The sequence below is a fragment of the Mus pahari genome, chromosome 15 (genome assembly GCF_900095145.1).
Source record: "Mus pahari chromosome 15, PAHARI_EIJ_v1.1, whole genome shotgun sequence".
In the NCBI taxonomy this organism is placed as follows: Eukaryota; Metazoa; Chordata; class Mammalia; order Rodentia; family Muridae; genus Mus; species Mus pahari.
Window position 1 is genome coordinate 34,260,076 of NC_034604.1, and position 25,598 is coordinate 34,285,673.

Sequence of the window (25,598 nt, forward strand, 5' to 3'; positions counted from 1 at the left end):
TGTAGCCCTGGCTGTCCTGGAACTCACTCTGTAGACCAGGCTGGCCTTGAACTCAGAAATCTGCCCGCCTCTGCCTCCTTAGTGCTAGGAATAAAGGCGTGTGCTACCAACACCTGGAGCCAGAGTATCCTTAAGCTCTGAAGATCCTCTTATGCTTGGCCTCTGATCTTTAAGTGGCTGTGTAGCTTCAGTCTTCTATAGAGAATAAATATAATAATATACCTGATATATAATGAAGCAGGATGATCTCTTGGATTTGGGCTTTGACATTCTCAGGCAATTCCTAGACAGAGCCATGATGGCCCAGAGAAGGTAAGGCTAGCTGTGGCCCACTTGAGCCCATTGCCCCACCCTTGACTAGCCATTCCTTTACATTACTTACTGGAAAACTCATCTTCGGGGGTTCAGTGCGAAGTTTTCAGAAATGCTTGGCTTAGTTCTTTTAGGGACTAAATATTTCTCAGCTGAGAGTGACCATCAGCATCCCCAGGGACAGTTGAATAGATAAGTTGATATTTAAGTTATGATGCCGGCTTCCTCCCGGGCCTTTCCATACTGACATGGGCGGATTTGGCCCTGGAATTGTTTTCATAATAGCAATAGCACTTCAGGAATAGGTGGTCCATGGCCAGCAGCCCAGCCCAGCCCAGCCCAGCCTACCCTTTGCTTTTGTGTGGACCCTGGGCCACATGTGATATTTACAGAATAATTTTTGCAATTGACAAGTGATAGAGCCCTGACATTGGATCCCAAAGAAGCGGAATGCCAGCCTCCCTTTGCAACATAGGCAAAGAATATTGGATCTGCTAATTAGACTTTTTTTGCAAAAAAGTTAACATTTTTTAAAAATTTTGTAATAACTTGTTTTCTCTCCTGATATTCAAGTACCTCTTGGCACTTTTTACTGTTTACTGTTTTCTGTCTTGACCTTTATAGAACAGCTAGCTGACTTTTGCAGTAGCCACTGTTTCCTCTATAGTGAGAAATTTCCCTTCTTACCATCAGACCAATGTCTCTTAGATGATTTCTAGCAACTGTTTAAGAAGGTGTGTTGTAAGTGTGATGGCTTCTCTCTATAAAATTCTAATCTACATACAGAATAAAAGGGCCTGGCCTCACCCCCAGGGCCAGCGCTCAACAGTTTTATAATGTCCCTTTGCCATTAACCAGCTGTGAAACCTCACTTCCCCTCATATTTTCCAGCTGTACAACAGTGGTAACAAGTGCTCTTGCCAAGCATGCTGTGGTGTAGATGGAAATCATTTCTGTGAAGTGCTGAGGACATGGTCCTGTGTGCAGTTAATGCTTAATGATCTGTAACTCACTTTGAATTCTCTTCTTCTGATGTATACATACAAATCAGTTTATTTGTCATTTAAAAAAGATGAGATAACACACTCCCACCACACCATCCACACACTATAGTGTTCCACAGGTGGTTCTGATCCATGCTTATTTGAGAAGAGCTAAGTGCATGCTGGGAAGTAAGTCATTTCTTGAGGGGGTTTTTACTGGAGCCAGGGAGCAGAAATCGCCTTCCATCTTTGGGTTTTCTGCAGTGAGTCTATAGCCCGGTATAAAATACACACAGTAAATTTCTATTTCTATTTTTCAGGTCTACAACTCCAACAGAGACAGCCAGAGCGAAGGGAGTAAGTATGACTCTGAAGTCAGAGTTGGGGGTGGGAGGGGAGGCCTGGAGAAGTCGCCAGGCCACATCAAGGCTGAGCCACCAGGAGGTGCCATGGGCATGTTGGGTCCTCCATATTTCGGAGGGTTATTTCAGAGCAAGATTAAGAGTGTGGCAACCTCTTGGATTTAAACAACCCTTCATGCATTCTGTGGTGCTCTTATAAGCATTATCTCACATGGTGGTCCCAGGTCTTATTAAGATGGTAGCTCCAGTCACCACTTATAAGTGGCTTAATAACCAGCAACCTGAGAGCCAAAGCCGCTGGCACAGTCTGTCATCCCTGCAAGGGCAGTAGCCAAGGTGGACTGCTTGCTAATTCTGTTTCCTATGTGGCTCTTTGAGAGGAAAGAGCAGAGAGCAGTGAGGGGAGGAGATACTGTTCTTTGATGGAGGTGAGCAGCAGCCTTGTAGAACAGAGCACTTTCTTGCCATAGGCCAGCTCGGCACTTCAGCACCCTGGAGGGCAACTGTGGCTGCAAAGGCAAGGGAATTAGAGGGGATGCCTGCAGGGCAAGCCCAGCAACCTGATTATCTCCTTGGTGCATAAGACAAGAAGCAGATTCCTTTGGGGTGCCCCAGGGGCACAGAGGAAACTGACTCTCATCTTGGCTTCGCTCTAGAAAAGCCCTGCCCTGAACTGCAGTAGTGTCAGGAGATCAGGAGCAGAGCAGCCCATCTCTCCTTAGACAGAAGTGTGAGCCTTTCACTGTTGTTGTTGCTGCTGCTGCTGATCTTCCTCCTCCTCTTCCTCTTCTTTTGTGAAAGCCATTAGCCAGTATGAAACAGATGTTTCTTTCTGAAGTACTTTGCCAAAAGATTAAAATAACAACAAAAATTAAACAAAGAGTCTTTAGCCAAGGCTGGCCTCAAATACCCAGCCAGGGATGAACATCTGACCCTTCTGCCTCCCTACTGAGTGCTGAGATAACGGGTGTAACTGGGACACCCAGTTTATGCAGTACCTCATGGATGAAAAATAAACATTGTACCAACCTGGCTATATCAGCCATTGCCATAAGATCCAGATAAAATATTAAGTGATTTGTAATGACTACAACTGACAAGATTGTACTCTTTGTTATGAGAGGAAAAACCGGGTTTGGTTTTGTTTTCTCTTCAAAAATGGAGTAAGGAAAACATTTTAAGTAAATGTTCAAGGAAACAAAGAAGTAGCTCTCCCCTCCCCTCCCCCCAATCCAAATTTAAGTAGATTGTTTAAAGTGTCTGGGGTTAACTTTGGCTAAGGGGTAGGGAGCAGAACTCAGAGTTTAGCAGCAAAGAAGCAATAGAAGGCTGTAGTGTGCCTTGGTGAGGAGCACATAAAGACACAGGCTGGCAGACAGACCGGCTCTGGAGATGCAGGAGCCAACAATAAGGGGCCTTCTGGATGCTGTCTGTAGGGTACCAAGTGAAGAGTCAGATCCCCAGGAAAGATACCATCCAGTGAATGTAGTGTGTGCCTCCCCGAGGAAAAGCAATACACTATGATGGATGGTTTCTAGCATATTGTATGAAGTGGGGGCTGGAAGGCTTCTCAGGGGAAGATAGGGAGGCCATTGGGATAGGAGGTCTGGATGGATACCCAGCAGGCTGCAAGCACATCTTCCCACACCTGGCCTCAGGCAGGGTCATCCTGCTTCTTAGTAAAGACTCCTAGAGACCCCAGGAGCTGTGGATGAGTGCATACAGAGTTCTCTGCTGCATGCCCACCTGCACCTGCTGACTTTATGAACCTGCTTCTCTGTGTAAGTGTCAAGAGATTGAAAACATTCTAGTTGAAATGATTTTATTGATGGGTATGTTAATAGGTCCTGCTGGTCCACAACTGTTTCAGGAGTATGTTTGGAAGTGTTCTGGAAGTGGCTAGCCTTTGACTCAGTGATCTTTTCTAAAATGCAAACTGTTTAAAATGCAAGAGAGCAGCTAGGGAATCTATTAAATGGAGTAAATTTCAGAGTAGTAGGCAGCCTTTAACAAGACGAAGGATGAAAGTGGTGTGTTTCCATAGTCAGAGTCTATAGAATCAGCTTGGGTGGGAGCCTCTGGAAAGAAATATGTAGGTTTGGATAGCCTGTGGGTATGCCTCTGAGAGAGTTTAATCGGATGAATTAATTAATGAATTAATTGGATTAGTTAATTGAAGTTGGGGAGATGCCCTCTGAGCATGGCAGCACTGTTTTGTGCGCTAGGCCCTGGAATGAATGAAAAGAAAAGAAGGGTCAGAGTACCATGAGTTCTTTCATCCCCTGCTCTCTGCCCTTGACTGTGAATGTGATGTGATTAGCTACTTCAAGTTTATGGTACCTTGACTTTCCCACAGTGCTGAACTATAACCCCAAATTATGTGCCAAATAAACTTTGTTTTTTAAAGATTTACTTATTATGTATTATTATGTATACATGGTTCTGCCTGCACGCATGCCTGAGTGCCAGAAAAGGGTGTCAGATTTCATTATGGATGGGTATAAGTCACGATGTGGTTGCTGGGAATTGAACTCAGGACCTCTGAAAGAACAGCCAGCACTCCTAACCTCTGAGGTATTCAGCCCTAAATTCAGTTTCTTAAGTTACTTTTATTTCAGAGTATTTTATCAGAGCAATAGAGGGAGAAACTGAGGCAGGAGGGCTGTGGCAATGACTCAGCAGTCAAGGCACTTGTACAGAGCAAGAGGACCAGGGTTCAGATCTGTGGAGCCCACAGACATGTCAGTGGGCATGGCAGCCTTGTGTTATTCCCGCCCTTGAAGACAGAAGCAAAGGATCTCTGAGCAATCTGGCTAGTGAAACTAGGTTAGTTGGAAATCTCTGGATTTGATTAATAGATCCTGCCTCAAAGGATAAGGTAGAAGAACGAACCAGGAACTTTGCCAACCTTGGGCTTCTTATGCACACACCCTCACATGCAAATGAGCACACAGGCAAGCATACCACACACATACCAATATATGAGAAGGAGAAAGAAAATATTGAACAAGGAAGATCTTAATGTTTGATGCCTGCAGCAGATCATTGAATTTTCAAAATAAGGGCAGTGGAACAAAATAAAGGGAGAAGTCATGGGACTGATATAGGTGTTTGATAGGAAAGTGTCTTAAGCCACATTGATCATCAAATACTAAATCAGGTGGCAAGTGGCTTCCTGGGGATATTCAGATCCTCGTGTCTTTCCATGTAAGCTACATTGTTTACTGTTAAAGTATTTTACAGCGACAGCTGTTAAGTAACCACTTGATATGTGTCAGGTTCTAGAGGTTTCTTAGACTAAGTTTGTTGGGAACCTTTAGCTTGATTTGTAGATGAGGAAATTGAGGCTAATAAACTCCCAGGATACAAGTTAGTCTAATTTTTACCCAACCCGAGTGGTTGTATTCCTGAACACAAGACACAGTTATTCGACTTTCCTTCAACAAAGGGTGGTGCAGAGTCCTCAGCGAAGAACTCAGACTCCGCTGGAGCATCTGTTTTTGCCTCCTGTCACTCACAGACTGAGGGGATTCGCTTGTGTCAGTCTTGGAAAACACTTTATGTAGGAAGAAGGAGAGGTTGTGATGGGATGAAAAGTCGCAGCCACCTTTTCAAGTCTGCTTCATTTTGTTTCACTCTTCACTGACTTCCAGGCTGGCGATGGATGCGTTGCCTGGGTTGGTGTTGCCTCCCTTCCTTGGTATTAGTATCCTCTGCCATGTCATTCTTTCCTCCCTCCTATTTAGGAATTGAACCCAGGGCCTTGGGCATGCAGGGCAGATTCTCTCCCACTTGGCTCCAGCCCACGCCTTGACACTATTGTCTTTCTTCATCTTTACTGGGCTCATCTGCCACACATAGCACTCACTATAGCTTAGGATCTTGTTCTTTCTACCATTTTCTAATGCCCCAGTTTAAGTTCTCTTAAATGTAAGAAGTCAACCTGATAGGAATTTAAGGATTGACTATTGCTTTTCTGACCAAATTCCAAATGTTAGTATGCAAATAAAAACTATGTAAGTATTTTGTTTCCTAAGTTGTTTTCGTGGGAGTTTGAAGGCAAACCTCTTGTCACAGAGCCAGCTATGTGTTCTGAGGGGACTGATAGCTGGTGGGAATTCTTTTGTGGACTTGTCAGAATCTGTTACTTTGAGGTGAAGTTTCTTTCGGGGCATACAGTGCCTGAGGGTATTAAACCGATTCATAAATGACATCTGTTGGCTGCTGTATTTTCACATCGCTCACTTGCTACAGAGAAGATGGCTATAGACGATACAGGCACATTTCTTCGCGGCTCTTTTTGTTTTCTCTTCTGCGTGTTCTGTTTATGTCACAGGAAGAGAGCCCGCATCTTCCTTCCCTGCACATTGTCATCTTGAATCCTGCATTTTCTGTATTGACTTGTACTCTTTCTATCTCTTTTCCCCCCATTTGTACTTTAGTTTACCCTTTAGGCCACTAATCTAGTTTGTACTTTTAAAGCACATTTCTTGTAAAAATGCATCTTCTACCTAGCCCTGCCCTTAAATTATAAAAACAGCTCTATGTCTTGCTCTGATCTGTCTTTGTCTCCCTCAGCATGCGTTGGGAACCATCCACATCATTCCTTGTTTTGAAGAGATGTGCTCCTCTCTCCTCAGCTGTATTCCACTCTGAAATTCTCATCACCACAGCACATCTCTATGATGTGACTGTGTGTGATGCTGTCCTGGGGTTAAACTTTCTGGTCCAGTTGCTAGTCTAGCATAATAGGCTCAGTTAGTAACCTCAGGTTGCTCTCCATAGTGGTCTGTCTACAGTTCCATTAGCCTTACGTGCACATTTCCCCATTTCTGCCAACACCGTTCTTCAGCCCGGTGATTCCTTACTGGTCTAATATCTTTACGTGGTAACACATACCTTTCTCTAGTAAGTAGAGTTTTGAGTGTCTGCTCACATTGCCTGTCAGTCCTCTGGGCATCCTAGTCTCTTAATGTCTTGTTCATGTCCTTTGTCCATTTTTCGGAGACAGTTGCCATCTTTTCCCCATGTACTTACAAAGTTATTTCTATTTAGATATTAATCTTTATTAATTTTAGACATTTTATCTTATTTTTGTGGTGCTAGGGATTGAACCAGAGCCTTGCACATGCTAGGCAAGCCACTGAAGTGAGTACCCAGCCTGCAATTAGACATTTGAAGTACACTTTCCCGTCTTGTTACCTATTGATGTTATTTGTGCTGTCTTTCTTTGGTGCTGGGATTGAACCTAGGGCCTTGTGCATGTTAGAGAGCTGTATTATTTATATAGTCATTGCATCTTTTAAATTTTGTCTCTGATTTCCTTTCTGGTTCCTAGTTTTCAAATCTTTTTTGAAGAGGGCCTTTTTAACCCAAGTGCTGATGATGCACCTAAAACATTTACTTTCTGCTCTCTTCCCTCTTCTTCTGTCCCTTCTTCCATCCTTCTGTCCCTCCATCCATCCTTCCCTTCCTCCTATTAATGCCATTTTAAGGGTTGACATTGCTACTTGTAGACATTTATTCTTTGAGAATAGATTTATTAAGTTCCTCAAACATAAAACCTGCATTTAAGATTATGTTAATTAAATAGATTGAATTTTGAGGAAAACCAACACTTTTATCTGTAATCCCATCCTCTGCTCCAAGAACTTTGAATGTCTATTTATTCAGACAAACATCCTTTTATTTTGGTTTGAGTTTTCTGCCTAGAGGTCTTGTGTGTTCTTGGTTGAAGTTTTCCTGAAATATTAAAGACAGAAGACAACCTTCTCTTTTAGCTGCCCATCTTTTAGCTGTCTCAGTAGCCCTGTGAACTGAGAATTTTCCTTTGGCTGTTCCCAGAATGTCAGAAGCAAGGAGCTCTCCAGGCAGTCAATTCTGACTGAACAGAAAAGGAAAAGGGGAAAGTGGAATTACAGCTGATGAAGAAGAACTTAATTCCCGTTCCCTGAGCTTCTCACTGACAGGGCAACCACCCCCAGTGCAACCATCCAGTCTCCAGATCCCCTCCCCACTGTCACAAGGGGCAGGCAGGGCTCTGCAGGGCCAGGTCTGCTCTCTCTCCTCACCACTCTGCCGGCTCCTCTGCCACTTTGATGCTTGGTTAGTCTTGTTCTACACCTGACCTTTGGCTACACTTGTGAGGTTTGTTCTCCAAATTTCAGAGAATTGAAATCAGTTTAGGTCAGAAGTGAGAGACTCTAAGGCTTTTGGGATGTAAGTTCTAAATAATAAATGTCACTACTTGTTCATCTCCTCAAAAGTTAGCTTAAAAAAAAACCACCAACATCAAAAACAAACAAACAACAACAACAACAATAATAACAACAACAAAAAACAGAAGTGCAGGTCCTCTCTGCTTCTCCAGCAATTTAAAGGCTGAAAGCTGATGGATTGGGATAGAGAGGGCCCAGTTTCTTAATCTGCTTATTCATAGTGTTACCTCCCTTTATGTGAGACTCGACCCAAATCAATAGGCTGACTAGGTTTATTTAATATTTATTCAATATCCTTATTGCTGCAGGCTTGCCTCCTCATGGACTTCATCCAAGCACAGCCAAATGCTGAGCACCTGGCTTTTCAGAATATCATGACAGCAGTTCACTCTGCCTCCCACTCTTGGTTAGCACTCCCCTTTCACTCCTATTTGAAGTTCTTACTGGATGAAACTTTAGGAGTTCAGGCTTCCTGAAGGTCCTCATCTAGTAAATCCCCATCCGAGTACATAAGGGCAGATGTTACCGGCAACCATGAGCACAAGGGGGAGAACACCTTCAGCTGGAATAGATAGCTACATAGAAGCAGTTATGATGTGCAGATGTGCAGCGGGACTGGGAGCACCAAGAGTGATAGACAGGTGGCCCAGTCCTGTTGGGGGTTAGGAGGCGTGTATAATATGCATGTCATCAACAAGTGTACCCTTTGTGTAAAATGCCCCAAACTGATGGATTTGGAAATGAGCCTCAGATGGGATTTCATCTAGACCGAACAGATTTAGAAAATGCAAACTTCCAGGCAGGGCTGAGGCTCATTAGCAGCGGGCTCGTTCATGTAGCATGTGCAAGGCTGTCCCTGCAATCAGTAAAACAGCAAGGAAAACACAGACGTCTCTTTTCTCCGGAAGAAGGGCAAGCAGTAGATGCTCTGTGCTCAAAGTCTTAATCACTCCTTCCTCGCAGTTGGCTTTTTAAGGGTATGAGTGGTACCTGAATTATGCGGAAGAACCCACTGTGCTCTCTCAGTTTGTAATTCACAGTGGGAGGAGGGGAGACGAGCAATGATTAGACTGTGAATGCTCTGTATGAAGCTAGAGGTGTGGTCTCTTTGTTTGTGGGATGTGGACACTGAATCTCCAAACTGAACTCTGAGGCAGTTTAAAAATATATATTCTTTCTGGTTATTAAATAATATGAAGTTGCAGTAGAATATTAAGGAAGTATAGCAAACCAATTTTTCAAAAACAGTAAAATAATTTGTAAGCCCACAGCTATTTCATTCTTGAATTTTTAAAATGATGTCTTATATGTATTTTCAAGTATTGCTATGGATTTTGGCTTAATTGGCATTATGGTGAATAAACTTATTTCCATTTTGTTTTTAAGAATGTCCAAGAATTGTCTGTGCCATAAAAGTTACATCTTGATAAAATTTGTGGTGTTTATTTAATATTCCATAATAGGATTCTGTCCTAATTGCTCTAATGGTCCTTTCCAGTTGATGGATATTTTGAGGCCTATACCCCCACCTCTCTCATGTGTATGGGTGTTTTGACTGCACATCTATCTGTATATCACATATATGCCTATTACCCATGTTTGTTAGAAGAGGGCATCAGATACCCTAAGACTAGAGTTACAGATAGTTGTGAACCACCATGTGGGTACTGGGAATTGAACCCAAGTCCTCTGGAAGAGCAGCCAGTGCTGTTAACTGCTGAACCACCTCTTCAGTACTCTGAAATGCTTTGTTTAGGGTAAATTTGGCTGTGTTGATTAGTGCTTTCATATAGGGTGCCGTGGAGCTGATATAGATTAAGCATGTTGGCTCTTGACTCTTGGAGAGAGATGGCCAGGCCCTCTATATTTTCATTATCTTTCCTATAGGAATGGAGATATCAACATTCCTGTCTTACAAACTCAGTGTGAGAATTAAAGTTGAGCATAGTATCTGAAATGTTAATACCTAATCACTCCCAGGTTTAGTTCTTCCCATCACCTGGCCAAACGTGTTTCTCACTGACAAGGAAACTCTTTTCTGGGGATGGTGGTACATGTGCTTCAAGGTTGAAATAAGAGGATGGAGAGTTCCAGGCTAGCCTGGGCAACATAGTGAGACCTTGTTACAAAACCAAAAGAGCAACAAACCAACACAGAACAAGGAAAAACCGAGAGTTGAGAAAAGCCATTGGGCTGACAGATCTGCTCTTGCAGGGAACAATGAGGAGAAAGAGGGAGGTAACCATTTTCTCCATCTTGAAGCCCTCTGAGGGCAGTTCATTTAATTCTGGTAGCTGCACGTCTCAATGTTAGTACTTAGGAGTGTTCTAAGTAACTATTTCTGATACGTACTTAGTGCGGTATGAATGGGAGGCACAAACACAATAAATTTGTTGATTTTGTAAATGCCATCATTTCCCATGGAGATCTTGCTTTTCAGTAAAGGGGCAGAGGGGAAATACTTTCAGTTCGTGGAATTGATTTCCTCTACAGCACTAGTGTGAAAGCAGCCGCTGATGCTGCGGGGCTGCATGGAGGAGTACTGGCCAGTAAAGCTTCATTTGCAGATCAGGCAGTGGTGACCTTTAGCCATGGAGTATAGTTTGTCACTTAACACACAGGGAACTTTTAAAAAACCAGTCTGTTTAGAATGTCATGGGATTTGGCAGAGGGGGATGATAAGTGAATTCGAGTGGCCGTCACTTACAGAAACAGAGTTCTGTGTATCTAGATTTTAACTGAGCAAATGGAATTCAAGAGATACAGTCGAGAAGTAGGAAAACCAATGGCCAGGGTCCTTTGCTTCTGCTCTTGACATGCGTGGATTCTTTGCTTTGTTTCTTTATGCAGTCATATGCAGCCAGACTTGGGGGACTAGAAGGAATTCTATCAGCAGTCTTTTAGCATCTGACCCAGTGGTTCTCAGCCTGTGGGTCATGACACCTTGGGAGTCAACACAACTCTTTTACAGGGGTTGCCAGAGACCATTGGAAAACACAGATAATTACATTGTGATTCATAACAGTAGCAAAATTATAGTTATGAAGCAGCAACAAAAAATGTTATGGTTTGGGTTCACCACAATGTGAGGAACTGTACCAAAGTGTCACAACATCGGGAAGGTTGAGAACCACCACTCAAACCTGTCAGATTATTTTTTTGCCACTGTGTGGACACACCACAAGAATCTCCATATTAGAATCATTAGAATCGGTCTTTCCTCAAATAAATGTGTTCTGGGTGAGCCACGGCCACAGGCTTTGATGGCTCTAAAGTCTCAGGGTTGGGTCTTTACAGGGGGTACCCTGGCATCCCACAGAGAGTCTGGAACAAATGGAGCCACTCCCTGTTATCTCTGTTGTTTACATTCTCATTCTTAAGGTTGCACTCAAATCCAAGCTCACAGTGGTGCTTTATTAAGGCTTGTCTTGATTTATGAGCCAAGACTGAAGATCAGGAGAAGAGATGGACAGGGATGCATTTCCATCTCTCTGTGTTTACCTAGTTCTGTCCCTCTGATCCTCAATTCTCTTCATCTCTGTGCATTGGCTTCCCTTCATCTGCCAGACAGAAAAGAGATTCAGCCTTGAAGATCACTGTGGAAACCTCAGTGGGTTAGCATGGCCACTATTTTTAAGAAGTTTCTAAAGCTGTCAGCCTTCATGATCAAAAGTCCACATTCTCATGAAAGCGGTAAAGGGCAGGAAAAGGGGATTCCCTCTCCCCCTTGCTTCTAGCCACCTTTGGCCCTTTGCTGTTAGAACACCCACAGTAGAGAGGCAGGAAGAGGCAGCCATTGGTAACAAGGATCCCTTTGGGATCAGAGCCATCCAAAAGCTGCCAGGTCTCCCCTGTTGGGTAGCTTTATAAATAGAACATTTCCCCTTTTAAACCTGGGCAGAGTGGAAGCATTAATGGGTGCAGCGCCTGGCCTCCTGTGCACTGGTCCACGAGGCTATCAGCTGAGTGTACCTTCCCCTCCAGCTTTCCATCCTGCCCGCCAGGGATGGTCCACGGCAGATTCTTCTCCATGCTGCCTGCTCCCCTATGCCCTCTTGGCCTTTCTTCTCCCTGCTGGTCCATGCAGGTTTCTGTGGCAATCCCTTTTGTCTTCTGAGGCTCAGTTAGAGTCAGAGGAGAGGCTGTGCAGGCGCTGGCTTTCTGCACTTTGCCTTTTGCTAGGAATCCTGCCTGTGACATGGTTGCTGCTGCTGCTGCACTGAGCTAGAATTACATTTAGTGAAGCAGTGATGTCTCAACTACATGCCTTAGCTACAGACAGAGTCTGGAGAGAGGGGAGAATGGTCCTCAGATACTTTCAGTTCCCAGCTGTTGTGTGTGATGAGACCATCTTCCAAGGACAGCATTGGTAATGGGCACCTTGAACTTGCCCAGGCAGTCAGAAGCCTTTTTCCTTATTCTGGGAGACATTTCAGAAATCCATTCTTAGCTTCAGACTGACAGACACAGCCAGCATGTAATTTTGCCATGGCCTGGTGTTCGCCTTTCCCTCGTGCTGTGGAATCTGTACTAACAGACTGGTAAGAACTACCTCCTGACAGCCCAGGCTGGGCTTCAAGACAGTATGATGCAGGACTCTGGATACCTTTCTAACCCCTATCAAGTGGCCGCTAAGACAGAGGTTGAAAGATTGTCCATATTGTCACCAAGTCCAGGCTTCTAATTATTATACTTAATACCTATTGAGTTCATACTACACACGACACATTGTGCTAAGTGTTGGACACACACTGTGACACTTGATAATTATTATAAGGGAAGTGATATTATTGACCTCATTTACAGATGCCTGAGGCTTCTATTTAGGTTCAAACTCAAGTAATTTCTTCAAGTATGGTCACTCAGTAAACTGAACAAAGATTGTAGATTGTACTTCTTACTGTGTGTGTGTGTGTGTGTGTGTGTGTGTGTGTGTGTGTGTGTGTGTATAAGGGTTAGCAGAGGCTATAAGGTTTCATTTGGGGTAGGGTAGAGTCACGTATGGGAGTTTTAACTCTGACAGACTACATAGATTGCAATCCCAATGTCATTGCTGTAATAATGTCTGACCTTGGGAAACTCCCAGGCCTCAGTTATTTATACGAGGGACTAGCTTCACTACATACATCTTGACTTTCCGGGTAAATTGAATAAAATTGCGACAGATATCCTTTGCTCAGTGGTGACTAGTGCTAGACACTGTCATTAATCATCACTGTTTGCTCTTAATATTATCAGTAGCATTCTTATTATCCTAAGATTATTGCCCGCCTCTCAAGTTCCCTGGAGTGTCTGAAGGTAGATAGATGAAGTCTGTCCATCACAGTGTGTTTTGGGTCTGAATGTCATCTCCTTCTTCACCTTTGCTTTCTCACAATATATTTTGACAAAAAAGGGGGAAGGGCAAAGTACCTGGGGCATCTGATGCTAGCAGGTAGGTTTAAAAAATAAAAGGCAGGAGAAAGGCATTTGGATCTGAAAGTTGGAAATACTCTGTCTTCATGATTTTTTTTTTGTTGTTGTTGTTGGTTCAGAAGTCAGTGCAAAGCACCTGAGGCCTAAATAAAAGGATTTGAGGCCAGCGAACTAAGCTACACTCAGGATGCCCAGTCCTCTAGCAGGAGATAATGATGCGGATGATGCTGGGGCATTGACTGAGACCTGTTCTTTTAGTGTCTCTGTCCTGAGAAGCACTCTTTCCCATGGCAGATGTGCAGCCCTTAGCTGTGCTCTGCAGCAGCTGACACAGTGCCAATGTGGGCCTCCCGACTCCTGTTGAGATGAGCCTCTTTTGACAGCTGTCCTAGGGCCTCCTTGATTTAGGCACAGAGCTGAGAGGTTTATTGCAGGCAAGCAGTGATTTCTCTTCTATTTATGTTTCTTCCATTACTGTATCTCTCGTCCATCTCAGTTTTTCTGTTTGTCCCCAGAAACTGTGGAAAGCAGGGTAATGGCTGTGTGTCTGTCAGGCAGGGGGAAGGGAAGTTTGGATTGTCAGGTGTTGCCTAGAGGCTGGGCCATGATGGAAACACCCCGTGGGTGCTCCCTGACTTCCCCACGTGGACAGATCCCATTGTGTTAAATCAGCTACGCACTCCTAAAGGATTTTTGGAGTGCTGAGAACATTTTACCTATTGGTTCTTGGTCTTTTGGCTGGAAAACTATGAGTTTATTTGTTTCTTCATTCAGGAATTTTTATTTTGAAAATAAAACCACAAGTGGGCTGATTGATCCTCCACCTTTGTAAGGCTGGTGCCATTTTTAAAACTTTAATTGAAAGTTTTTAACTGATATATAAAAAACTACAAAGTGAACACATCAAATAGACTACCACAAAGTGTTGATATTTGTATACATTCTATAATATGGAGGCTATCTACTCTAGAGAGATTGACAACAAACTATAAACAAGTAGACCAGGGTATACTTTCTGGTAGAGGCAAATCCCACGAAGAAATATGAAGAAGGAGGGGAATCAGGGAAAGGCACTTGGGTCAGATGACCAGAGCCTCCTAAGAAGTGAGAGAGGGCAGGATGCATGTGAGAAGTTGACAGGTTGAGTACTGCCAACCAAAGGGCCAGCCTCATGCGCTCACACAGTAAGAGTGTGGTCTTAGCATTGGAGAAACTCCTAGAGTATTGTGATGAGATAAGGTGAGTTTCCTGTGCTGTTGTCATTTAAAAGGATGGCCCTGGATGTTGGTAAAGAGTAGACCTAGGGTATAAAAAGAGAAGCATGTTAGAGATGATTGTGGCAGTCCAGGAAAACGTCTCAACAGACTCGGTCCTGGTATTAGCTGTAAGTCTACAAAGAAGGAGCTGGGTTGGATACAGGTGGATCATCCTTTTAGCTAGCTTGAATACAGCATAAGCTTGGGGAGGGAGCTGTGAGACATGAGCTCAGATATGTTCCTTGTGTATCACCTTTACTGCTTATGTTTACGTACACACGTATCACCTTCATTGTTACTGTTTTTCTTTAAATAAATTTCTTTTTTAACCTTTACTTAAGATGTAAATATATCATGCAGTGCATTTTATGTCAATCAGATTCCTAATACTCATTATGTAGGTACATAGATCCAAGAAATACATGTGAACTTCTTGGAATCATTCCATATACAACATTGGCAGAAGCTCATTTTACATATACCATACATAATCAGAGTCAGTAGATCCTTCATACCCTGCAGGGAAGGTAGTAGTGCAGATGCTGGCAATTGGTTGAGTTAGCGATCGTTTTCTTTCAAGGTCTGTAAAGAGTTGTGTTAGAATTTTGGTGGTATTACATTGACACTGTAGATTGATTTATGTTAATCCTACTGGTCCATGAGCATGGGAGATCTTTCCATCTTTTGATGTCTTCCTCAATTTCTTTCTTCAGAGACTTGAAGTTCTTGACATACAGGTCTTTCACTTGCTTGGTTAGAGTTAAGCCAAGATATTTTATATTATTTGTGGCTATTGTAAAGGGTCTTGTTTCCCTAATTTCTTTCTCATCCTGTTTATCATTTGTATAAAAGAGGACTACTATTTCCTTGAGTTAATTTTGTATCCAGCCACTTTGCTGGACATGCTTATCAGCTGTAGGAGTTCTCTGGTAGAATTTTTTTTTTTTTGGGGGGGGGTCACTTAAGTATACTAACATGTCATCTGCAAATAATGATACTTTGACTTCTGTCTTTCCATTTTCTATCCCCATGATCTCCTTGAATTGTCTTATTGCTCTGGCTAGAACTTCAAGTACTATATTGAATAGATAGGGAGAGAGTAGGCAGCCTTGTCTTGTCCCTGATTTTAGTGGGATTGTTTTTGTAGTGGAAAGATAGGAGGAAGTGAGAAGAACTATGAAGAGGCTAGCTCAGAAGTCACTGGAAGCACCCTGGCACACAGATAACAGAATGAAAATTGCTGTGGAGGAGAAGAGATGCTACCTCCTCCTGGATGCTCTCTCTGGACCCAACACAGCAGTAGTGTCCATTCTTTGGTTTCCAAAGTAGAATTCACAGCATGACACAGGCACAGTAAATCAGTAGTCAAGTTTTATTTCTGCCCCTAAGAAAGCAGCATTGGAATACTTCCTCCAGAGTGGAGAGCACTCTGTCAATCTATATAGCAGCCTCAGAGGGCTGCCTCTTGTGTCTGAAGTAAGAAATCTTGGTCTCTCATTTCCTCTTGTCTCAGCCATCCCTGGTGTGGTATGCGCTGGTCTTCTAATAGGCAAAGACTTTCTTTGAATTTGTTCTTTCCCACAGTTCATTCTGTTAGTTGTATCAGATGTTAGAATATACGCAAAGATGCAACTACTCAACGTTGAGAACTTTACTAGGAGGAAGGGCTACAGTGCCTTGCGCATACTCCTCAGGGTTCCTTCAGGGGAGGCAGGAGCCTAAGGAGACTTTTTTTCTCCCTTTAATCAGGTCAGCTTGGGTATCTTATACTCCTTGGCAAGCTCTCTTATTCATGAAGTGTTTTAACCCAATATTCCTTCTCATTGTATCAGAACCAAGACAGTGGTGAAGGTGGGAGCTAGACAAAATGGAGAAACTTTAAGTGAGAATGCTGGAAAGTTGGTGATAGTTTGGATGCACATAAAAGGTGCAAAGGGGGAGAGATGCTCATGGTTTTCTTCGAGTTGTCACATACAATCAGATACATTCACACACTACCACCACCTCCACCACCAGCACCTACACAGCTTTTTATTTATTTATTTCAAAGATTTATTTTATGTGAGTGCTCTGTTTTTACCACTGCATGCCAGAAGAGGGCATCAGATCCCATCATAGATTGTTGTGAACCACCGTGTGGTTGCTGGGAATTGGATCTCTGGAAAAGCAGTCAGTGCTCTGAACAGCTGAGCCATCTCTCCAGCCCCACAGTTTTGTTTTGTTTTGTTTTTTTTTTTGTTTTGTTTTGTTTTGTTTTGTTTTTTTTTGTTTTGTTTTGTTTTTTGTTTGTTTTTTTTTAAGATGAGAGGAAGTTATCTCAGGTGAGATATCAGTGGTTTTGTTTTTGTTTTGTTTGTTTGTTTGTTTTTTATTCACAGTATAACAGTGGTAGTTATGGTAGAACCCTATCTTTCTGACTGGACCTTTTAGGCAAGAAAGAGAATTGATTGTGTTGTTTTTATAATTGCACTGAAGTAGAACAATTCTGAGTCACCTACCTCCTCTTCCTGGAGTTCATCTTGGCATAGTAACCCAAACCCCACCACTGTTAGGTACTGATCTGGGTTTGCCCTAAGATGCGACAACTTGGCCCAGCATGGACCCAACCCTTCTGTTTCCCCATATTCTTTCAGTGCATCTGCAGAATGGAGTTATGTGATCCTGGCCCTTTCTTTTCTCTGAAAAGGAGAGATAGATACAAGGCTTCAGAGGTTGTGATGGAAGGTTGGATGGCAGCACCTTTCTAACTTGGGAGGTCAGCCCGTGTCATCTGTGTGCACTCTGCCAGCACTAATTATAATGCATCAGCGTGGGCTGCTGATGTAAACCTGGGCGCAGGGAACTGGAGGTTGTGGGAGGATGAGAAGCCAAGCTTTAACCGCATCACAGAATGCTGAGCCTGGGAGCCACAGCTCCTACATCAGCTCATTGCAAGTCAAATTAAGGGAATAATACAAACCTAGTAGATATTTAATGAGAGATTATTTCTGGAGATTATAAGGATACAGAAATTGCAAATAAATCCCTGACCTTTTCTGAGCCTTGGCTCAGTGAATGGGCTGAATCACCTGCTCAAGGGGATTAAGGACAGCCGCATCCATCTGGCAGGCTACTTTCTCAGTCATTTGCAAACTCTGCTCCATGGTGATAGTGTTCCAGACCTTTTAGTGGGAATTCACTTTGCAGACTAGATCTTAATTACTAAGATTATGAACCCTGTTGGGCCAAAGTCGGAACAAATGTTCTGCTTATATATACAGCGGAGTCCCTGTCAGATCAATGACACTTAGGCCAAGTTAAATAATATGCAGTTGTTAATTATTAGTAACTCAGTCATGATGTCAGCAGGAAATTCAAGTTGATGAGAGAAGTCAAACTGCATGTGCGTGTGCGTGCATGTGTGTGTGTGTGTGTGTGTGTGCGCTCACATGCACGCATGCAAGCACATGTGTATAAGGGAAAGAGACAGAGGACAAAGGGCAGATGGAAAAGTTCAGGATGTGGCAGTGTCTCAGTTCTGGTTTATAAAATCAGAACATCAGTGCTAAACTGTATTTTATGAGTTCTTGGGAATCTTGTTTGATGTGGGTTCCATTTCTTAACATAATTTTATCTGTTTACAAAACTAGGTAGTCAACTCAATGTACAAGTCCAATAAACTAGGCTAACAGAGTTATCCCGAACTGTTGCTTGGCTTTGCAGCATATAAATGCTGTGTAGATTTGACAGTTAAGATACACTGATAAATAGAACATTGTGTGTGTGTGTGTGTGTGTGTGTGTGTGTGTGAACTGTAAGGCTTTTTAGTTTAATATCAGTATGAAGGGTGTTTGCTTGCTTTTAACAAATTAGAGAAGTTGTACCAGCACAGAGAAAACCAATCTGAATAGTCAGTGGGGTCTTTGCCATTCAAAAATTACAGTTACTATAAATCAGTAGAATTTATCTATCTTTCAGCTATCTGGAAAGTTCCTTTGCAGTTTTTTTCCTTCCATGTCCCATTTGCCTAGGAACTTCTCTCATTTCCTAGCTGACCTGGTAGGTCATCCAAGCGCCGGGACTTTCTCTCTCAGTTGCCAAGTTCTTTCCAATTTTCCAAAACTTGTGTTGATGTTTCTGGGGTGAGGAAGTGGTCTTTGCCCCAGACGAAGTTCATCTATGTTGGGAAGGAGTCAGTGTTCACAAGCCTGCTCTTATACCATCCAAGTCCAGAGTCTGTCTCGACAGCTCCCAGAAGCCAGTGCACAGGGGCAGGTCTTTCCCCCAGACTTCTGACCACCATGCCTTTGAAAGATACTCTGAAACACTTCTCTCAAAACAAAGTGAAGGGTGCCATGGACTCCAGAGTGACAGTCATCAACATTTTGGAAAGTTTCTTAAGCACAAGAAGATAGTTCCCTGCCTGACACATACTTTCCCAGTGGCTTCTGAGCATTTCATCAAAGAGGGAGAGTCATCCCCTGTGCTCAAAAGGATGCCCAGTGTCCTTAGTCATCTGATGCAAAACAAAAGCACTGCAGGAAAGCTCTGACCCCACCCAGATGGCTGTAAGGAAAAGAGACAATAACTGGTATCTGCAGGATGTCTCTGGTGTTCAAATTGACTCACCTGTGCAAGCTACGCGTCACATATCAGTGGATAACCAAAGCTTGGGGTTGAGTTTTTATGGATGTCTGGCCTCTTTATTGCTACTTAGAAACTTGTGTTCCCGTGGGTTATTTCATTTTCTGAGTGGCAGTGGAAGATGCTGGAACAGATGGAGAACCCACTGACCCCACTGATGTGCTATGGAGAGAAGCTCTCCTGCTTCTGGGTCTGGCTTAGGTAGCTTTGTTCTCTGCTGTTTCAATGTTCAAAGCTGGGTCACTTTTCTTTCCTTCATTTCCTCCTTATTTTCTGCCTTTTCTAATCAACAGAACAGAATTAATTTTTTTAACTCTGTATAGTTATAGTTAAAGCAGTTTGGTAAACTGGCCCCTAGAGCAAGTCTCTACATGTTAACTTGGCAACTTTGCTCATATGTAGCTTATCCAAGCCTCATTTTTTTTTTCGTCTGTGATGTGGGGCTAATAATACTATCATTCAAGAGAATTTGCTGGCATTACAAGACATAATCTAGGTACAGCACTTATCCATTGTTTTCGAAGCACTTCACATATGCTTTATGTAGCTGACTACAAGCAGTTATTCCTGTGACTCCAACTGGAAGGAGTCTGTTACTCTATACTGCCATTTCTTGTTAGAAACGTAGTGCCAAAGTTACTGTAAGAACGAAGATAACACATGCAGAACACTTAGCGTGTATCTGGCCTAGGGTAGGCTCTTTGTCAGTATTACTATCTCTAAATCATCTGTATTTTGCACACATGTATGCTGTGACCACACTATGTAGTTTGTTTTCAGCGTGCTGGTTTGCACACGCGTGGCCTGACCATACTTCTCTTGTTCTTTCAGCCGCACAATTGGACAGTATCGGCTTCAGCATAATAAGGAAATGCATCCATGCGGTGGAGACCAGAGGTAAAGTAGCTGACCAGATGGACAGTTGGCATCGTTCTCATGGAAGGTCATGCATCTGTGAGGCAGAGGAACTGCTACCTGCTGCTTCCAATTTTAAGTAACTCATTAACTCCCCTGGTGCCACTGTCAGTGTTTCTACAGAACAGATTGGTCTGAAGCAGGGGTTCTCCACCTGTTTCATGTCACCCAGGTCTCTGGTTGATCACAAGAATGTCTTACATGTATACTGATAGAATTCCTAGGTTTATGGAAACCAGTTCTTGAAACTCAGTTATTATTAAAATAATTAAAAACATAGCCGCAGCAGAGTGGTAGCTACGCTTCTGTGTTGACAACTTCATTCACAGCTGATAGTGGTGGCTCTCATAGCAGGTATAATCTGGGAAGCGCAACATCGTAATCATTCTGCAACAGTGTAAGGAGTTATAAAAATATCTGTGATTTTTGACCATGCTGCAGGTACTGCTAATACCACTGTGGTTTAAGGAGGGAAAGAAATGCAACAGTGTTAGTAGCAGTGAAAATAAAGGCTCTTTTCCCATCTAGTTCATAGACCCCAGAGATCTCTCTAGGGATCATCTTAGAGTCTGTGAACCCCAGTAAGGATCTCTGCTCTGTAGATCTGGACCTGAGAACCATCAAGGACAGAGAAGTAAGGGGTTAGCTGCCTCCTCCATACTGAGGTTTCCCGCATCTGTTGGAGCAGCCATGAGATAGGGGAGGCTGGGTTACTATCACAAACCAGAATCTTTAGTGCTGGCATTGTAGGGTTCTAAATGCCCTGGATCCATTGTGGCTTTGAGAAAAGCTACAATCTCTCCACTGAGATTGATCAAAACCAAGGGAATGAGTCTATTTATTCTCCAGTGATCTAACTACTTATTCTTTTTATTTGTTTGAAAGAAATTCCAACTTTTAAAGCAGAATTATAATCTTACTAGTGGTTAAATAGACATCTTGAGTTCTTGTGCCTATGTATCCTGTAAGTCTTCTTCAAAAGGAGTTACTTTACTGTGTAGAAGCAGGCTTGTATATGTGTTTGTTTGTTTAGTTTTGTTTCCTTGATTTCCTTCATCAAAAAATTTAAGACAGGTTCTCAACAACTGTACATAAAATATACCCAGAAAGGGCCTAGTGGACATAATTGGAAATTGATTGTGGAATATAAGAGTGTTGGTTGTGTTGAACCAAAAGAATGTTTACACAGTGATGTGGTTAAAATGCAAAATCAGGAACCAATCAAATGCCTCAACATTTGGCCAACTCAAGCGTGATTCACTTGTGCAATAGAATCTTGTGAATCACTAAAAGTAGAAAGGTTTTTTTTTTTTTTTTTTTCCTCTTTCTATGCGTTAAGTGAAAAATACAGTTTAAAAGCAAATAGCTATCCTGCCTGAGCCCATTCTGTGTGTCCCTAAGAGGACCTCCTCTGCACAGGTCTCAGTGTGACAGCAGTGGCTTCCGCTGTCTTTTACTTTCTTCTTTTGATTTTCTCTTCGCCTGAGCTGTGATGCCTAAGTTTTTAAAGAGTAATTTTAAGGAGTTTAGGTTTGTTTTTCCTTAAAAGGAAAGGATAAAATCAGTGTATTTGTCTGCAGCCCTGCTGTTCAGGAAGCCGAGATTAGAGAGTTGAGTGTTAAAGGCCAGCCTGGGCTACAGATTAAGGCACTGTCTCAAAAGAACTTATAAGGAAAGGGGAGGAGAACACAGAGAATGGTTAGCACAGGCAAAGCCAGAGCACATAGGGACAAGCCAGTATACTTGCTTAAGGTGGGCTGCGTGTTAGCCCGTTTTAGCAGCCCAAACCAAGAGGGAAACCTAGGCACCTAAAACCCTCCTCAGCGTCTATGTTCACTATAAATCAGTAGCTTGTAGACTCTGTAGGTCACCCTAAAAAGTCTGACTATAATCTATACCTAAGAACTGGAAGGTGTTAAGAGAAGTGATAGGAACTAACTTGCACAATAAGAAGTTCACAGGGAACCTGGAGAGGAAGCTTGGCAGTTCCTGAGAGGTATGAGATGCGATGGACTTGGGCCAACATGAAGAAAACCATTTTCAATCACTCAGTCTAAATTGTTCCTTGTTGGAGCTGAACATGAGGTCTTGGGTTTGATCCCCAAAACCCAAGTCAAAATGCTGGGCATGGTGACACACTTGTGATAGTACTGGAGAAGCAGAAACAGGATCTGTGGGCCCACTGGCCACCCAGTGAAACTATATTGATGAACCCTAGACCAAGGAGAGACCCTGTGTCAAAGGAGGTAGATGGCATTCTGATGAATATCAGGTTGTCCTCTAGCCACCATATGCGTGTTCACATGTGTGGACAGGCATAGATCACATACATTCACACATTACATGCATGCATCCAGATTGCCTCCTTTTTAAAGAGGTACAGTGACGCTCTAACCTACGCATTTCAGTAAATGGAAGTTCTATAGTTTGACTTCTGTCTTTGTGTAAGTAGTTCACAGTAAACACCTTTGCTCTAACTATGATGGATTTTCTGATTTCTCAGTCTTGACAAACATTCCCTAAGATGGAAAACGTCCTTACCCTCCAGTACTTTTTATGCTGTGTGTAAAAATAGATGGAAAGTTATTTATCTTCTTCTGTGATTGATTTTTTTAAGTCATGACACTTTGAAGTTTTGAATGTAAGAATTGGTTAAATACTACATCTTTAAAATAATCTATTTTGCATCTTTAAAAATCTTCATCTGCTGCCTTTGGCAAGAGAGGAGGGAAGTTTCTTTCCTGCCAGCGACCCAGCTAAGGCGAGGGCTGGAGTGTGCGGCACATCCGTGAATCCTCGGGCAGCAGTGCCAAATCCCACTCCTTTGCTAAGAGCTGAGCTGAGTGGCAGGGAACTTTAATTACAGCAGCTTTTAGGATGAGAGAGAAAATGAAGGAAAAACAGAAGAGCATTTGTTCTGGTTGGCCTGATCGTGTTCTGATGCTCATCTAATTAAACCATCCTCTTTCCTCTTCTCAGGGATCAATGAGCAGGGACTCTACCGAATCGTGGGGGTCAACTCCAGGGTGCAAAAGTTGCTGAGTGTCCTGATGGGTGAGTTCAGCAGTGGCTTTGTCAGGCATGTCCCTTGGGTAGCTTCCTCTGAGCTTTCCTGGTTTCTAGGTAGTCTCTGGGTTAGGAATTAGGGTATGGGAATGGCCAGCAACCTGCCCTGCTAGCTAGTTGTGGCTGTGGGCAGGACCAGGAGAGGCTCTGAGTGGGCCTTTGTAAGATTGAAATGAAATGGTGGGACCAAGCACCGCACAGTCTTCAGACCCAGCACTCCAGTCCAAATGCTGCTTGCCCACTCAAATCCCAGCCACACCCTGCTCTGTTGTTAGTAGCTCATGACCCTGTCCTCTTTCTTCTGAGGCAGGTATTCAGTAGGACACACCTCATGCCCCCAAAAGGGCGACTCTCTAGCCTGTGAGGACCTCAGCGTCTCACATTCCTGATACCCAGAGTGTCATGTAACCTTCAGATAAAATGTATATATGCAGATCAAACTCAAGATCCCTCTTGCTTCTGGATTTCAAGCCATCACTTGATCAGGATAGCCTCCTCTGTCCCCCAGCTGGTGTATGAATAGCAAAGCCACTGCCTCCAAATGTGCACTGTTTGAATCCAAATCCACGAGCCAAAGTTGCCTAGGCCGCAGATACCCTGTATTTTTAGCCATGCAGCCAGCTTCAGTGAGTCACATGGATCTAAATGGCAAACAGATCAAGTTTCATAGATCAGTGGCTGTTGTCCATGTCCGCAAAAGCCGTAGCCTGGTACTTGGGAAGATTAACTCAGTCTGGCTCTAACGTGGCATTTCAGGCGAGGGCCTTTCTCCTGTGTTTGTCACTTCTTTGTCACTCCAGCTTCTGAAAATAGCTTTTGTATGTACAGAAGTCTTTTCCTTTATATGGGCCAGAATGAACTACTCACTCTGCAGTCAAGACTCCTTGGTGTCATGAGTTACACTCAGAGCCCCTCTCGGGAATCCTGGTGCACGAGAGGCTCAATCAACACTCACTTCCCGCTCTTCAGTTCCAATGCGGGATGCAGTTTTATTATTTTTAAATTTTTGAAATAATTGTGAGAAACAATGTGGATGGATCTTTTTGTACCCTTTACTCAGATTCCTCCGATTATTGCTTCTTACCAGGATGTGTTTCAGTACCACAAGAAGATACTGGGATTGATACAGCCCAAATGAGAGAGTTTCAACTCTCATAATGGCCTTGGTTTCCTTTTTATGACTACTCCCCGCCTTACCTCCTCACACACAATCCCTAACTCTGGTGACCAGGAGTTTATTATTTTTTTTCTTTTAATTTTGTCACTTTGAAATCATTTGTTATATAAATGGAATAATAGATTGTGTAAGATTTGAGGGTTGAGTATCTTTTTTTAGTGCACTTAATTATTTCTAGATTTGATTAACTTGTATGTATCATTGCTCATTAATTTCTTTTGACCTGCTAAGATGTATTCTATTGTATGGGCATACCACAGTTTAGCCATTCACCCGCTGCAGCACTTTGGGTTGTTTCCATTTCAGGCTTTAGATATTTGGAGAGAATTTTTATGTGAGCATATGTTTATTCTCATAGAATAAGTACCCAAGGGTTCTGTTGTTGGGCCATATGTTAATGTGACTTAATTTTGAGAAATTTTAACATAAGAAAGAAGTAAGAACTTAGCAGATGTCAGCCTTCAGTCTTTCATTTCTGTGTAGGATCTGGAATGGATTACTAGATGATAGCAATACTGAATTTTAGAAAGAACTCTCTCGCCATTCTGCAGAGTCCTGGTAGGGGTGAGGTATGCATACACCTTAAAGCTGTTATCTAAATGTGGTGTTAGCACTTACTATGACCTGCATCTGGAGCTGGAATAGTGAAGGAGAAAGAAGAAGTCAGATTGAGCAAATATGAGCATAGCATGGGCAGAGGCAGGCTGCAGGCTGCAGGTTAAAGGCAGAGGCTGTTGATGCTGTGAGCTTATTCTTTAATATTCTTTAATAGTGGCTTGTGGCTGAAAGAGGACAGTTAGTACTGAGAGGCTAAGGTGGCCTTTTCTGCTGACAAACCCAAGCACTGTGCTAAAAAGCTTAGGAGCTTTTCTTCTCCACAAAGGAAATAACACACTCTTAAAAGTTCTAAGTGGTAGAGGTACATGCATCGTGAAAAGAGCCAGGAACAGGATTTAGAATAGTTCACACAATAAGAGGCACTTGCTTATGTGGCAGGTTCATCCAAAGAGACAGCTGCATGCAGGGTCCAGAACCTCCCTGCCATCCTTACCCTGAGCCCTTTCCCTTCCCTTCTTCCTTCTAGTTTCTCATCATCTGTGTCCTTTGCTGGCCTTGCCTTTGGCTTTGTTCTCTCTGGGAGTGTCCCAGATAGATCCAGTCACTGCAGTCTTTGGAGCTTGCGTCACTCAGAAGAGTGTCTTTTGGGTGACACTTTTGGCAGTAGGCCACAGGGAGGACTTTGATTGGCCAGCGTGGGCAAGTCACATGAT

General features: G+C 43.0%; 1 protein-coding gene across 4 annotated transcripts in view; it reads left to right on the forward strand.

The window, feature by feature from the left end:
* Positions 1-25,598, forward strand: part of Arhgap26 (Rho GTPase activating protein 26) — a 384,946-nt gene that overhangs the window by 207,442 nt on the left and 151,906 nt on the right. For all 4 annotated transcript variants that reach the window (XM_029546942.1, XM_021214449.2, XM_029546941.1 and 1 more), the window contains exons 12-14: positions 1,616-1,652; positions 20,001-20,066; positions 23,064-23,138. In XM_029546942.1, the coding sequence (XP_029402802.1) occupies positions 1,616-1,652; positions 20,001-20,066; positions 23,064-23,138 (178 nt within the window). The remainder of the gene's footprint in view (positions 1-1,615; positions 1,653-20,000; positions 20,067-23,063; positions 23,139-25,598) is intronic.